The sequence below is a fragment of the Channa argus genome, chromosome 20 (genome assembly GCF_033026475.1).
Source record: "Channa argus isolate prfri chromosome 20, Channa argus male v1.0, whole genome shotgun sequence".
NCBI classification, from domain to species: Eukaryota; Metazoa; Chordata; class Actinopteri; order Anabantiformes; family Channidae; genus Channa; species Channa argus.
The window spans coordinates 427,782-444,082 of record NC_090216.1 but is presented as its reverse complement, the minus strand read 5'-3'; the positions used below and the strand labels follow the sequence as shown (position 1 = coordinate 444,082).

At 40.2% G+C, this 16,301-nt stretch overlaps 2 protein-coding genes and 1 pseudogene across 3 annotated transcripts; 2 read left to right on the top strand and 1 right to left on the bottom strand.

The window, feature by feature from the left end:
* The first annotated feature begins 1,156 nt into the window (after positions 1 to 1,156).
* Positions 1,157 to 4,840, top strand: lect2.1 (leukocyte cell derived chemotaxin 2, tandem duplicate 1). Its single transcript, XM_067487704.1, has 4 exons — positions 1,157 to 1,316; positions 2,535 to 2,646; positions 3,931 to 4,082; positions 4,160 to 4,840. Exons 1-4 carry the CDS (start codon positions 1,286 to 1,288, stop codon positions 4,324 to 4,326), a joined length of 462 nt encoding a protein of 153 aa, XP_067343805.1. The 5' UTR covers positions 1,157 to 1,285; the 3' UTR covers positions 4,327 to 4,840.
* Positions 4,841 to 4,852: 12 nt separating this feature from the next.
* On the bottom strand, positions 4,853 to 8,490 carry LOC137106064 (monocarboxylate transporter 9-like; annotated as a pseudogene).
* Positions 8,491 to 9,982: 1,492 nt separating this feature from the next.
* Positions 9,983 to 14,130, top strand: LOC137105466 (microfibril-associated glycoprotein 4-like). Of its 2 annotated transcripts, none has more exons than XM_067487696.1 (7): positions 9,983 to 10,081; positions 10,528 to 10,589; positions 12,228 to 12,380; positions 12,510 to 12,548; positions 12,673 to 12,769; positions 12,970 to 13,137; positions 13,519 to 14,130. In XM_067487696.1, exons 2-7 carry the CDS (start codon positions 10,581 to 10,583, stop codon positions 13,770 to 13,772), a joined length of 720 nt encoding a protein of 239 aa, XP_067343797.1. In that variant the 5' UTR covers positions 9,983 to 10,081; positions 10,528 to 10,580; the 3' UTR covers positions 13,773 to 14,130. The 2 variants fall into 2 exon arrangements, with proteins under 2 accessions (XP_067343797.1, XP_067343798.1); XM_067487697.1 differs by having other exon boundaries at positions 10,003 to 10,161.
* The last annotated feature ends 2,171 nt before the right edge of the window (positions 14,131 to 16,301 follow it).

Genomic DNA, 16,301 nt, shown 5'->3' with positions numbered 1-16,301 from the left:
CTATTTTGTACAACACTTAGATCATCAACTGGTTTTCTTATAAAAGGTTTCATTGACATCAGTTGACAAATATAAATCTTAAAATTTTTTTTATCCATCTACAGGCCAGAGTTGACCTATCCAATACGACAGCAATGTTGACAGATTGCAGCAATTCGTCTTCATGGGTTAATCACCTGTCATTTCAATATGAAGTACCCTGGCAGTGTTGTGACCCTGGACTGACTGATCCTGGGGTGGGAAGTTCCAGTGTTGGTCCACAGAGATCAGATCATCACACTGTGGTTCTTTCTGTGATGCTTTGAGCATCATCATCACATCCATGATACAAACGAGTAAGGGGTACAAGGATCAGATGTTGCAGTGGTTGTGTTCAGAGGCAGCACAGTTTTAATATATACATATATTCTATATCATGTACACACTATGTACACACTATGTATACAAACACACACAAATATATACATATTGTATGTAAAAGAAAAGTAAATACGATTTTAGATTCAGAAAGTCCAAAAAAGGAGGTTTGAGAAGTACTCAGCTCCAAAAATACTAAGTACCAACAGTAAAAGTACCCTTCATGCAGAATGCCTAATTTCTCATCAGTTAATATGATATTATTGGATGATAATCATTAATATGTTCATAACTTTAATGTTGCAGTGGATTTCAACAAACTTGTCCACTGTTTTGATGATTGTATGTTTTGAATCTAATAATATCAATATGAAATACTTCACAAACTGGTGAATTTAACAATTATTATAAATAAATATCTGGTGATTGTACTGCATTTTGTTTAGTAATCTCACCCTGAAAAGTAACTGTATTAATTAAATAAATGTAGTGTAGTAAAACTATGATATTTGCCTCTGAAATGTAGTGAAGTCAAACTATAGGGTAGCAGAAATACTGGAAATTCTCAAGTAAAGTAGAAGTACTTCAAAATTCTACTTAATTAAATGTACTTTATTACTATGCACAGTTGTCCAGACCATCTTTAAAGATGTTCTTTCTTCCAACACCATCATCGTGTTGTATCAGTTTCTCAGTGTTAAGTATAAATGTGTGTGTGTTGTTGTGTATCGACTTCATGTACCCTCCCCTCTCAGCAGGACGTCCTCATCATTGGGAAATCATGAAAACTCCTGATAACAGAGAATTCACAGCTTGTTGACCTTCATTCTGTGGACTTTTCGTTTTGATGAAACAGTCTGTGGAGTCTCTATAAAACCAGAGAGTGAACACAAGAAACTTCAGCTGGATCCAAAGCTGAGGTCTGAAAATGAGACATTTTGTCATCGCAGTTTTTCTTGGTGAGAATCTAAAACTACTTACTGCTGATTTCCTGCAAATTAATCTGATCTGTTTCTGATGCATGTGTCCTTAAATCCTCTGTGACTTTATATAACCTTTTTTTATTATTATAGTCAGCATTTAAAACCGTTTTGTTGATCAGCAGTTAGAAAAACAGCTCAGTACATTTGATTTAATGTTCTCTAGTCACTGACCTGCTGCTGAATCCTGGTTACTGTCAGTAGAAAGAATTGCACTAAGAAAACAGCCACATAAAATATTTGATTTTCTAAAGTTTTCTCTGGGGCCCGGAGGATCAGAGCGGTTTCTGATCCCCACTTGAAAAATATTCCACAAACAACTCCAGTAATATGAATAATATATGAATATATTAATAAAAAGAAGAAGAAGAAGAAGAAGAAGACGTTAAACTAAACAAACATGCAAAAGGAGGACAAAGCTGGTGTGTCCCTTAAGAGAAGGGGGCAATGATGTGTCCACCGAGATCCATAATATCCTTGTGGGGAGATAAATGTTAACTCCATAACCACTGTGAAGCATGGGAGTGGAAACATCATGCTTTGTGGCTGTTTTTCTGCAAAGGGGACAGAACGACTGATCCATGTTAAGGACAGAATGAATGGGGCCATGTATTTTGAGATTTTGAGCAAAAACCTCCTTCCATCAGCGAGAGCATTGAAGATGAGACATGTCTGGGTCTTACAGCATGACAATGATACCAAACACACCACCCAGGCAACGAAGTGGCCTAGCCGGTCTCCAGATGTCAACCCTATAGAAAATCTGTGGAGGGAGTTGAAAGCCCTTGAAGAATGGGCCATTATACCAGCTACAGTGTGTGCAAACCTGGTGAAGACCTACAGGAAACGTTTGAGCTCTGTCATTGTCAACAAAGGTTATATTACAGTATTGAGTTGAACTTTTGTTATTGACCTAATACTTATTTTATGCAGGAATTTATAAATAAATTCTTTAAAAATCCTACAATGTGATTTCCTGGATTTTTTTCCACATTCTGTCTCTCACAGTTGAAGTTTACCTATGATAAAAATTACAGACCTCTGTCATCATTTTAAGTGGGAGAACTTGCACAATCGGTGGCTGACTAAATACTTTTTAGCCCCATTGTATATCCAACTAGCTTATTAGTGAATGGCATTATTTGGATTTGTAGTAAGGTTTGGGCTGGATGTGTGTGTGTGGGTGTCTGCTTCCAGCTGTGCTGTGTGTGTGTGATGCCGTTAGGTTTGGTCAGCTCTGCAGTGGAAACCCTGCAAACACCAAGAGGACGTCGGACAACTGGGGAAAGGGATCCTACGGAGCCCCACGGTAACTCAACAACACACTGTCAAATCCAGTAGCTGTCCTAATTTACATTATTTAGTTAATCTTTAGTTAATCTAGTTAAACTCAGTTTTCAACAAAATTCCCTTTTTACTAGTTTTTTTTATAAAGGTGGAAGTAATTGCAGGGCAAATAAAGTGATTTACTGATTTTTTTTTGAGTGACGCTGACTTAAAAATGTAGCTTCTGGGGCAACTGTGGTGCAGGAAGTAGAGTAGTCATCCGCCAATGCCAGGTTCGATTCCCATGTCAAAGTGTCCTTGAGCGAGACACTAAACCCCAACTTAGTTGCTTCCAGTGAGTGTTTGCCAGCTGCATAGCAGCTCCCCATCAATGTGTTGTGATGGATGCAGTTTGTGGTCTAGCCTTGTCTTGCAAGACCTTCCCTGAAAGAGACGTTGTCTGTATGGGAGCATATGTTGCTCTAAAACCTCTATATATTTTTCAGCATTGATGGTACCTTTCTAGATGTGTGAGGCACATGGGCACATACCATCAGTGATGCAGGCTTTTGAGATGTCCACTGATAACAAGTTGGATGGTCCCTCTCCTCTTTATTCTCCTAAAATTGTTCCACAATCTTTAGACAGAGTTTGCCACAGACTGGTGAAACTCTGACCATCTTTACATTCGAGAAGCTCTGCCTCTCTGAAATGCTCCTTTTATACCCAGTCATGTTACTGACCTGTTAACTGACCATTCAAATGCTCCTCCATTTTTTACTTTTCCAGCCTTTTGTTACACCCCTGTTCCAACTTTTTTGAGATCTGTTGCTGCCATCAAATTTAAAATGAGTTCATAAATTCTACAAAAAAGTAAAATGTCTCATTTTCAACATCTGATATGTTGTTCATGTTCTATTGTGAATAATATATGGGTTGATGAGATTAGCAAACCATTGCATTCAGTTTTATTTATGTTTTCACATCTTCCCTACTTTTTTGGAATTGTCGTTGTATCTCAGGTTCATGCAGTACAGTGTAAAGTACATTTTCCTCTATGGTACAGCTGATCTGAGCACCAGATAATCACAGCTAACTGACACAAGAAGCGCTCTTACTTCACACATCAGAAAAGAGCGAAGAAGGGGGGGTGGGGATTAACTTGAAATCATTTTGTTGATGAAGTACTCCATAACCACAGTAAATTGTGTTATTTTTGTTGTCTAAGTCCAAATGCAACGCTTATTCCAGTTTTTTTTAAGGCAAATCCTCAAACATCAGCAACTCTGCAGCAGGTGTTAACATCTGGAATTCTGTTGTGTTTCAGAGGAACCAGGAAGCACCTGGGTCTCGATATCGTGTGCAAAGATGGATCAGCCGTCTATGCTCCTTTTGATGTAACCCTCAATGGGAAGGTCACTGTCTACACCGACCCTGCCAAGTCCGCCATCAACAGTGGCATCAACCTGCAGGGACAAGGTTGGTCCATCACACAAACACCACCTCAATGACATTCTGACTGATTTACTGAGGTTGCTGGGTCCTGTGATCTGCAGGTCTATGTTTCAAGCTGTTCTACGTGAATCCGGACCGGACCTCTGGGTCAGTGAGGAAAGGGGAGAGGATTGGCACCATGATGCCCATGCAGAGCGTGTACCCAGGAATCACATCACATGTCCATGTCCAGATGTGTGACAAGAGCAATCCCACACAGTACTTCTGATCTGAGGACCCCCGTTATCTTCTGCGTCAGCTTTAATTTGTCCTGATTCTCTTTAATCATCTATAAGAGCTGTCCTTGAGTGACCAGTTTACTCATAAAGTAGCTTTATCTGGTAATCAGAACAGAGTTTACATGAACTTAATATGTCTTACTGGAAATGTATGTATAGATGCAGCAAACAAGTGATTGATTTTTTTATTATTTTGGATGTATTTCATAGATTCCAGCTACCTTTTGTGTGTGTGTTCATGTTGCTGCAAAGTGTGCGGTGAAAGAGGGAAAAAAATTCCAGGGCTTGTTACACATATACATTGCAGATAAATTGACATTCTCTCAGCAACAAAGAGGAATCTTTGTGTTGACAATATCAAGCCATACCAGTGGGCAAGATGATCGAACTTATGTTTAATAATGATTAATAATATTCACCAAATTGTTATTTGAACGTATTCCTACATTGAGAAGTACGGAGAGAAAATCTATCATTACACAATAAACAAGGATTTAAATGTAAGACCTTTGTCTGTATTTGTACCTCTAACAGTGTTTAGATGAACAGATGAATAAATTACAGCTGCTACAGTTTCACTGCCGGTGGCGTTATAGCTCCCCCACCAAATGCTTGACTTTAGAACTTTCTACAGAGGACGCTTTATTTTAAGTGTGCCTGTTTACTTTCATTTCTCTTTTTACGGGAAGTAATTGGGCTCAATCACTGGTCAGCACTGTGACAAGTCCTTTACAACATTTAAATATTTAAAGATTCATCAGAGAGTTCAAACAGGGAACAACCTATACATATGTGATCAGTGTGGAAAAGTGTGAGCAGCCTTGTAATTCACACATATATTCACACTGAGCTGAGGGGGGAAGTTATCTGCAGGGGGGAGGTACAGATGAGTAGGTACATGAAGGATGACTGGGATTCATTCCTACTCGTCTTTATGGTGTTTTGTTTTAGAGAGACATACCAAACACCAGGAGAAAGAAAACAAACTGTTCAGATACAGAAAACAAGACTTTATACATGAAACTAAACCCACAACCAAAACTTGTTATTAATTATGGAAAAAAGGTAAAGAAGCTGACTAAGACTAAAGAAGAAGAGAGATGTGCACAGTGCCATGAAGACTCTGTCCTTCAGGACAAACAAGATGGAGGACAAACACCTAAGTAGACAGACATTTACTGGCTCTCTCTACATTTACTGTCTTTAAAAAGTGTCCTGGACATAAAAAAGAAAAATAGCACTCACTGTATTTACCTGTTCGTGTTGTAACCTGTAACATCTGCATACTTAGCTCCACAGCATGTATGTCATTTTATTGTCAATAATAATAATACATTTTATTTATATCTGCCTTTCAAGACATTTAAGTTTGCCATGCAGATAAAAGTAAAATAAAATATAATCAAATACAATAAAAAAAAATTAATCATGGACAACTGTCGCAGCATCAACCGTCAATGTCATGTGTACAGACATCTGTGCAAGCCAGCCACACATAGAGTATGAAAGTCTGAACAGATACGTTTGGAGCTGGGATTAGAAGTTTTGGAACTGGATTGATATTACAAAGATCAGGGGGGAGGGAATTCCATAGTCAGTTAAAGCAGGTGAAGTTGCTGCAAAAGGTTGAGTTCTTGTGATAATGCGCATTGCAAAATCTGTACAAGTTGGAGTTTGTGAAGGGTTTTTTGGTGAAGACTAAACAGAAGTGAGCTGCAGAGTCAAGCCGAGAAGTGACAAGACTGTGAACCAGTATGGCAGCGGGATGAGGTGTGAGGGAGGGACGTAGGCGGTTGATGCTGCGAAGGTGGAAGTACGTTGACCATGTGATGTTATTAATGTGGGAAGTTAAGGAGAGTGTGCTGTCGAGGAGGACACCCAGACTTTTAACTTGAGGGGAGGGAGATAGAGAGGAACTGTCAATAGAAATTTTAAAGATGTTAGATTTAGTTTAAGTAGATTTAGTGCCAATAAGTAACATTTCTGTTTTAACATCATTTAATTTGAGGAAGTTGCATGTTAGCCAGGATTTTATATCAAGGAGGCAGTCAGTGAGGGAAGAGGGGGGGAGGGTGAAATTAGGTTTGGTGGAGATGTAGAGCTGGGTAACATAACAGTGAAAGTGAATGACATTTATGAAAAATGTGACCAAGAGGGAATCATTTTTTTGTAAATATTATTTTCACTTTAACAAAATGACATTTGGTTAAGTCTCTGCTTCAAAGAACCATCTTAGGAATAAAATTTGAATCAGGTTCATTTTGAGGAAAGATTGATGAAGAATGATGTCACTGAGGATCCCAACAGGTAGACAAACAGGTGTGTGCATGTGTGTTACACTCACTGGGTGTACTGTCTCATTTTGATCCTAATCTTAGCGAAGGCCAAGCAGCTGAACAGACTCATCCTCCTGACCAGCTGATCCTTAGTTTCTGTGTTGATAATCACATGTTTGGTTCCAGGTTTCTCTTTGGACAAGGACTCCTCCTGCAGCTGGTGCTCTAAGATGGTGCCTCGTGGCTTGAGGTAATATCCAGGTGGGGATAAAGGTCGCATGGGGCCGGCACATGCCACTACGTTTAGCGCCAATGCACCGACAATGAGCAGACATCCGTCCAGACCCAGCAGCTCAATCAGCTCACTCTGCAGCGTGGAGTACAGGAAACCACCCACACTCGTGCCTGAGGACAGGTGAGAGATGAACGAGCCAAGATGTATTTAGATTCATCCAAACTGATAGACTTTAATAGGATTATTTCAGTTCTTTAAATAACTTTACCTATACTATAATTACTGTGTGTCTAAAGCCTCCTAAATCTGAATTTTTACTGAATTTAACACCATTTTTTAATTGCTTTTTATGTCTTTTGTTTAGGTAATAAATGTAAATTAAAGCTTTTAAACTTCCCTCTGACTTCGCTGTATTAAAATATTTCTCTGCTTCTAGCTGAAAAACTCCTCCAGATGACATCACCTGGACGAGCTTTTATTTAGGAGTTCAGATGAGGGAAATTTAATGCCATTTATTTACATGCACCACTCAAACTAGAACCGAAAGGAGCAAGTTAAATATCAGTGAAAGCGTTCTTTTAAGACAGTCAGATTAAATAAAGCATCTGAATTTGTGGTTTTCTAACTTTAGCTTATATGGAAATATGTAATATGGAAGAAATATGGAAGTGAATCAGAAAGACATACAGTGGTGCTTTAAAGTTTGTGAACCCTTTAAAATTTTCTTTGTTTCTGCAGAACTTTGACGTAAAACAGGAAAAGATTCAAAACATGATAAAGTGAACAATGAAAATTAAACTTATTTATTTATTGTGGAGTTTGTTTCTAGTCGTCAGTATCTGTGTGGTGTTGTAGTGTTTTTTGACAAATACTTTTACTATATCGTTATTTTGACTTTGTAAGTTAAAATGGGCCCCCTGGCCTGGACCTGTGCCCAGTGTCTAGAGGTCCATACATGTTCCACCGTGCCATTCTCAGAGCATCAACAGGTCCCACAAAGACAAAATGACCACATCACTGGCTGCACACAGGAAGTGATGTGGTGACATATGACAGACCTACCTGTGGTCACTATTCCCAGAGCCAGACCTCTCCTCTTGTCAAAGTACAGACAGGTGATGGTGACAACGAGTACACAAGGCCGACGCCCACCCCTGAGCAACACACACACACACATGTGGTCATTCTCAGCTGGCAGAGCACTGACTCGTTACACGAGTGGCAATAAATACACAAAAAGTACCTGAACAGCAGGACATGGCAGCTGTGATGTCCAGTTTGGGTTTCCCTGATGTTTGGAGCTTTTATCATAATCATAGCAGCCACGTGTGATCTCTGCTACAGGTCATTTCCTTTCTGAGCTAATGTCATTTAGGGAAATCTGATTATTTTGAATCAGGCCATACTTGTTATCTACAGTACCGATTTGTGAGTTACAGTAAGGGGGTGAGACCAGGAAAAGCAACAATGATGCCATAAGAGAGGATGAGGACTGGGATGTTGGGAGTGAAGGCACTGAGAATAAACCCCCCCACCACCATCAATCCGCTGAAGATAGTGACGAGCCGAGCACCAAAATCCACCACATACACACTGCAGACAGGACCTGGAAGACGGGAGACAGACGAGTTCAGAGAAAAGAATCAGCATTTATACATAACAATCACACTCTCCCTGGTTAGGGAGAGTGTGATTGTTTGACCTGATTAGGTCAAATCAATGTTCTGTTGGGTTAAGGTCTGTTTCCCTCTTATGATGTCCCCCGTTGAGGTTGGGACTGCAGTCAATGTAAAGTTTACATGAAATTTCTGCTCCGTCTGCTCCAGTGTTGGTTGGTTGTTACTCTTTGTGATGATGTTCATGTAGCAGAGCATAGTCTGTGGACGTTCGGCGTACTGCTTTTGTCCTCTGTTTTCAATCCTGATGAACTCATGCTGAGGACAGTGGTTCTGCACTTATAACTGCTCAGCGTTTGCCTGCACAGCCTTTCTAAAGCATTTAGCTCTTACATCCAGCTGGAACCTTTTTCAACAACAAGTCACATTGCAGAAAGCAGCTGCTGATGGTTCAAACATTTATGTAAAGGTGGGATCATCTTACACACAAATACACATTTGCTCAGGTGTAACATATGTTAGCTATTGACTGATGAGTGTTTGTCTTTCAGTCCAACACCTGCTGCACTTCCTGTTCAGTTAATGACTTCATCCTGTAACATTAAACACTCTGTGTGTCATTGGCCCCAGTCAGAATTGATTTTTACTGCATTCATAATCTCAGTTAGTAGCATGTTACACTTTGCTAATTATCACTAAACACAGAGTCCAGCTAAAGCCGGTGGAAATAGCATCAGGTCTGCAGGTCTTTTGTCCTAAATCAAAGTTTTAGACAAAATGATCTGGGTCCTGTTGGTGATATCTAATATCACCAGTTCCATCACCAGTGTCTGCATTGATCTTCTCCAGGCAATCTGTGTGTTAAAACTCTAGATGGTGAAAAGATAAACTTGAAGAAATAAATGGAGAAACGGAACAAATGCAGATGTTCCACTCAGCTGCTCTCCATTCTACAACTGAGCAGATAACACCCTATCATGCTGTACAGCAGGTATTAAGATGCAGAGTTGATCAACGTTGGTTCAGTTTGTCTCTGCTCTAGAGGAACAGGCCCCTGGGAAAAAAATACAAATGTCCTTGGTGACCATTTTAATCCTGAGGTAAAACATTTCCATGCTGAGGACAGTAGATAAAACAACAAGAAAGTACCGTTTGGAAAAATGTTCCAGAGGCTTGGACGATCAATGCATAGGTGGATCAAAGCTGTTCTGTCAGCATGTGGTGTCCCAGCACCTGACAGACTTATCACCTGTCTGTTCCTGTGTTATAGTCAATATTAACTTAGAATAGAGCCAAAGAAGAAAATAAACCCCAGTTTATCGTTTGAACAGGAAGACTAACAGGATCCACTTAGGGACGAGAGACCATTCAATCTCTGGGTGTATCTGTCACAGACAGTGGTAATAAATGCTAATCACCTGCTCTGATGTTGAGCTGTTTATTAACACATTTTATAGGATGCAATGATCCTGAAGGTGTTTTTTTCTCCAATTGTGTGACCCTCTGTGACGTCTCAGTGTCTCCTGCAGATAAAAGTAATGAAGCTGTGAGAGTGGGACTGGCTGAAGGAGAAGCAACAGTTTGGTGCAGATACAAGTCTCTTCAGTTTCAGCTGCAGGTGAGTTCACACAGGTGGAAGTCCAACCTGGAGACATCACACATGGCTGAGAGATGGAGTGTGTGCAGCTTTAGTATCAGGTGCGTTATGTCTGTACACAGGAGGTTTTGGCTAAACAAAAATGAAGTTATTCTCATCAAGTTTATTAAAAAACTGTCAAATTTACATTTGCGACTATTTCTGTCTGAACTCAAAGCGAATGACATTTATCACAGTGGGGTTGTTGTATATTGTATATCTAACAGTTTGTTAGATCGATAATAAAGTTTATTTGACTTTGGCTCATAAAAAACTTCCCAGACTGAATTATGTTTGTACAAAAAGCAGTGATTGGCACAGTGAGACACTGTGAGGTCCAGAAACATTTAAGTCTCAAGAGCAGATATCATCTGTTGGTGTGATCTGTTAGGACAAAATGTTCTTTTCTTATTTTATTGTGTTTTTAGAGCATTCAGACAGACTCGCAGCGGGAGATCGATTATTCATCCAGAAATCTGACATGAAGATGGTAAGTTTATGAAACCTGAATAAGTCAACTTTACCTGATCATTACTATCACGAGCCTCAGAATCAACCCTTCCTGCTACTCTGCTATTCTGCTGTCTAAACTACACTTTGCACAGCACTTCAGGTCATCTTCCTCATGAGATTACAGTAAATAAGAAGCTGCAGAACTTACAATTAAAGTAGAAATGCTCTAAATTCTCTGATTGGTTAGAAGGATGAAGTGATTATTGAAGCACTGCTGTCAGCACAGCTTCACAATATCACCACTAAGTGTTACTGACAGAGGGGCCTGGTTACTTCGTGCACTTTACTGTCTACAATCTCTAGCTACAAGCTAAAGGAACAGCTGCTGCTGTCAGTAGAAGAGGGTGGGACAATATTTTAATTAGTGAAAACACTGATTGGACCTTCGCCAACACTCACAGCTGCTCACTGAAATAACTGCTTATGTTCACAAAGATCAAGAGCATGGAGGACAAATAAAAATATGTATTTCTTTACAACAGAAAGAGTGCAGGTAAGGGTTAAGGTCTATGACAGGTCTAAGGTAAAGAGGAAAGGGGGGTTAGCAAACTGAGCAGAATGAACAGGGTGACAAACAAATCAAAACAAACCCAAATAATATAAAAAAAGACAAGTAAATAAATAGTTCTCAGTATTATCATCACTGTGAGCCATTATCGTCATTATTGCTGCCATTAATGACAGTAATAATAATTTTATTACTAAAAAACTAAACAAAACAAAATCATAATAGTATCAACAATAGAGTTGGGAAGGGCGTTGGTAGCATAACCACCATGAGCCAACAGCAGTAAAGTGAAACACCTCATCGGGGATGTGGCTGAGCACGGTCAGGTCTGCTGGGTCAACAGTACTGTTTATCATGATTTTTGTTTTGGTTTGTTTCATTTCCCGTAGTAATTTGAATGCCTGAATGAGTCTGACGTGTGTGTGACTGTGAGTACACACACACAACAATCAGCCACATCTTTAGTACTACTGGTCTTAATGTCATGAAGTACTACTTCAAATCAAGTACAAAAGTTAAAGTACTCCACTAAGAAAAAACGTAGTTTAAACAATATGGATTAAGGTAATTAATGTAAAACATGTGGTCAATTGTTAAATGGTAAATATATATAGTAGTAATTAAATAAACAAGTCAAAGGTCACTGTTGATAACAGTGGATCTGATTTTTACCACTTTGGTTTAGTGCTTTAGTAATACTTGCATATTTATTAGTTCGTTATATTTTATCTTAAAACCACCAGGTGGTATTAATGTTGTGGCTTATATGTGTATAACACCATGTTGAGGGGGAGAAATGAATTAAAGAATACAAGAACAAACATGTAGCAACAAAAATGAGTCAATCATGTCTGTGTATCTCAGAGGCAGGAATCAGAGTTATGGCAGTAAGTGATGTAAAGAGAGAAAACTGAAAAACCATTACACTGTATTTACAGTAGAACTGTCCTTCCATGTTTCATACAGAATGTAGACTCTTTCGAGTACCAATAGGTAGAAAAGTGTTATATAAGTGCCAGTTTTTCCTGCACCACACCACCTACCTCACCTATGTAAACAGATGTCAACTCTGCCACATATTCAAATGTTAATCCATGTCTGTTGCAGCTGATACCAGTTGTCCTCCTCCTCCTGGCTCCTGTGCTGATCAGCTCCAGCACCATCAGACCGGTGGACTGCAGTGAGATCCATCAACAAAACAAGACCCAGTCCAGTGGAGTGTATGTCATCTACCGTGCTGGGGATGGGATTCCTTTGCAGGTACACTTCATGTGAAGACAGTAAGGAGGCCTTTTACAGAAGCCCAGTTAAAAAAACTGATACAACGTTTACAGACTGTAGTACTTTTGGATGCAGTTTTACCGCATTTATCAATCTGTCTTCTTACAGGTGTACTGTGACATGGACTCATTGGGAGGAGGGTGGACCGTGAGTATTTTTACTCAGCTTGGAGTTCTGGTCGAGTAGCCTTCAGTATGAGCATTTTCTGCTGGACTGTCACAATAAATCAAACACCAGTAAAACCCCTGCTGTGTGGAATCCCATCCCACAGGTGTTCCAGAGGAGGATGGACGGCTCCCTGAACTTCTACAGGCCCTGGGATCAGTACAAGAAAGGCTTTGGTAACACTTTTGGAGAGTACTGGCTCGGTGAGAAACAAACACTAACAAACATGAAACTCTACTGATCCAAATAAAATGTGGTTTAGTGCAGTTTTTAATGGCAGGGTATTGCAATACTTTTCTCGTATCGTTCATTGTCTAACACTAACATGTCTAAAGAACTGGTTGTCATATGACACTTATGAGAAAGTTTGAACAAAATCTCATATTTATGTGTGTGTGTTCAGGTCTTGACAATGTCTACTTCATGACAAACAAGAGAAAGTACGAGCTGCTGGTGGACATGGAGGACTTTGACGAGAAGAAAGTATACGCTCGGTTCTCCACGTTCTCCATCAGTGATGAATGTGACGGATACAAACTGAAAGTGTCTGGATTCATTGATGGAGGAGCAGGTGAGTTAGAAGAGGAAGCTAAACAGGTAAAATTATTACCTCCAGTAATTCAATAATTGTAGACCAGCAGGAACTATGAATCAGACACTTCAGGCTCATCATTTTCATTTTTAATAGAACTTAGGAATAGACTAAAGAAAAAACATGATTCATGTTGTCTCTTCTTAATATTTACAATTATGCCCATTTACCAAACCCACCTGATCGAACCCCATAACACAGAGCGTAGAGCCCTGTTAAATCTCATGAAGGCACATCAACCATGGGCACATGAAAAGCCATCAGTTTGAGCTGTAGCAATATAAATAGCTAATAAAATACTATAAATATGATTAGTATAATTGTTAGTAAAGTCCTGACTATATATTTGCATTTCTGCAGGAGACTCCCTGAGTCTTCACAATGGACAGAAGTTCTCCACCTTTGACAAAGACCAGGATGCAAGTGGAAGCAATATGGCCGTTCTACATGTGGGGGCGTTCTGGTACTACAACAGTCTCTATGCAAATCCCAATGGGGTTTATCGCTGGGGCCCTGATAGCAGTCACTATTATATCGGGGTGGAGTGGTACACTTGGAAAGGTACCACCTACTCGCTGAAGGCCATCAGCATGAAGATCCGTCCTGTGAAGTAAATCTCAAGCACAAACATACAGCAGAGTATTAAATTTATCTCTCTCTTCTTTCTCTTGTCTGTCCTGTAATCTCATATTATCTGTAGAAAGAAACAGACACATAGTTTAAACATGTTAACTTCTATAAACTAAAATCAATAGTACAAGTAATTATTTTTATTGTAGCTAAAGTACAATGTAGACTGTGAAGTCTGCTGACTTCAAATCCAGATCTGATACATCAGAATTCTCTGATTCAATCAGTGAAGTGATAAGGAACTCAATGACAGATGGAGTTGACTTGCATTAGAAACAACACCAGCTTGAAATCAAGACATCCCACCACCAGATGTCTCTGCTGTGCAAATTAAGATGGTCCCTTCAGTCAGCTGCTGCAGCTAAAAACACACTTAGCTTTAAAGTCACACTCACTGGTTTTATTGAAGCTTTTAATCTTAATCTGCTGTGCACTGAAAATAAACAACAAACTGAGCACAAACTCTGTCTTCCTGTCTGGATTCTCTTTTCCCTCTGGGGGCTGGGCCAGGACAGGCGTTGGCTATACCAGAGAGAGGTTCATGGCTGGAAGGTATGGGGGAGCTGGGCAGGATCTATGTCTGACTGGCCGTTTCCTAAGTCCAGTGGTGTTAGGTAGCTGTGGCTCAGGGGCTGACTGGGTAGCCGATTCCTAGACAGGTCAGGCAGAATGTTAGCCGGCCCCAGAGCTACCTGAGGAACAGGGGCTTCAGGACACTTCAGGAGTAGGTTGTTGTGTTGAGACTTTGGCTTTGTTGATGGAGTCTTTGGGAGCCGAGACAGGAACTAAGAGTGAGGCAGGAGCTGATGCAGGTGTAGGTGGTGAAGCCAGATTGTCGTGGTGCCAAGGAGCAGGAGCAGATCGGAGGGGGGGCCAGCTCAGGCACAGGAACAGAATCTGTCAAATGGTTGGCAGTAAGACCCACTGTGCCAGCTGACCCCAGCGCAGGAACAGGAACAGGTAGGCAGGTGGATCACTCTGAGACAGGCGAAATTGGAGTTGACCGAGGCTCAGGAACAAGAGGAGCATCTGCCAACCCAGAAACAGGCTCAGGAACAGAAACACAGTACATGTCAGTGATGTGCTTTCCCTCCTTCCCCATGTATGGTGTGACCTCATGGTAGATGCACCGGGGAACTGAGACACGAACTGACTGAAGTGTACCTGAGATCAGTGGTTTGGTCCAAGATTTAGATCTTGACTTACGTCGAAGAGCTTTAAAAAAAGGGTCATTTTGCTGCGCTACGAAAAAGTGTATAAAAAATAACACTGATTGTCTCTCTGGGCTCTGTACTGAAGCCAAAACTCAACTACTTCTAAATGTTTTAATAATTATTAAGGGGAATGCAAATATTTACACAAAAGAATTTATAATCTTCACTTTATTTTACATTAATTTTCTTATCCATCCGTTGGATCCATTACTTCCTTTGTTACTTAAAATGATGAAAGATGATTTGTACCCAGTCAATGTGCACTAGTATTATGTTATGTACAGTATGTGCAATTTCATAATTAGGGGATGTAAACCGCACCCAACTATAATTATATATATACATAGACACATTTAAAAACACATAATAAAAACATTATGTATTAAGACCAACCAATAAAAACTAATTAAAAACCAAGAGTGCTTAAGGTGTCAGCGGTTTACTGTCTGATAGATCAGGAATTGCCCTTCTATTAAATGACTCATATTTAAAGCTGCCACAGGGCATCGAAAAGTGGGGTGCTGCTGGGTCGGAGTCATGTCTATTAATGTTCAAGGCTTTTTGTTGAAGCCGAACTTTATAAATTGAAGAGAGTGATGATAGTAAATAACCAGTGATTTTAGATGCAGTGTAAACTAGTTTCTTTAGTGCATTTGTTACAGCAGTAACAATATATAACATGAGCTGTCCCTCTGATGTCCTTTTTCCTGATCCTGTCCATCCTGTCACTCCCAAAGAGAACCTCAACATCTTAGGCTCTGCTACCTCCAGCTCTGCCTCCTGTCTTTTCTTCAGTGCCTCTGTCTCTAAGCCGAACAACATCTCTGGTCTCACCACCTTCTTGAACACCTTTCCTTTCATTCTCGCTGATACTCTTTTATCACACAACACACGCGGCACTTATCTCCACCCGTTCCAACCTGCTTTCACTCGCCTCTTTTTCACACTCTCCGTTGGTCTGAAGCGTTGACCTTAAGTACTTAAAGTCCTGCACCTTGGGGTCAACAGTCCACAGCCATGGAGAGTGTGGAAAAGAGGTGAAGAGGCACGAGCGGCTGTAGCTAAGTTGTTAAGGTAGTCGTCAGCTCTGGCTATGTGTTGAAGTGCTCTCGGGTAATAGGCCCCAAGTTGCTCCTGGTGGGTCAGGTGAGCATCCTGCATGATGGCCACCACCATCTGTGTATAAAGCTGTAAAGTACTTTGGATAAAAGCACTATATAAGGAGCCATTTACCCTTTACCCAGAGGCATTTGCAAGCAGGTTGGAATTGGTGAAGTGTCTCATATAGAAACATCTAAC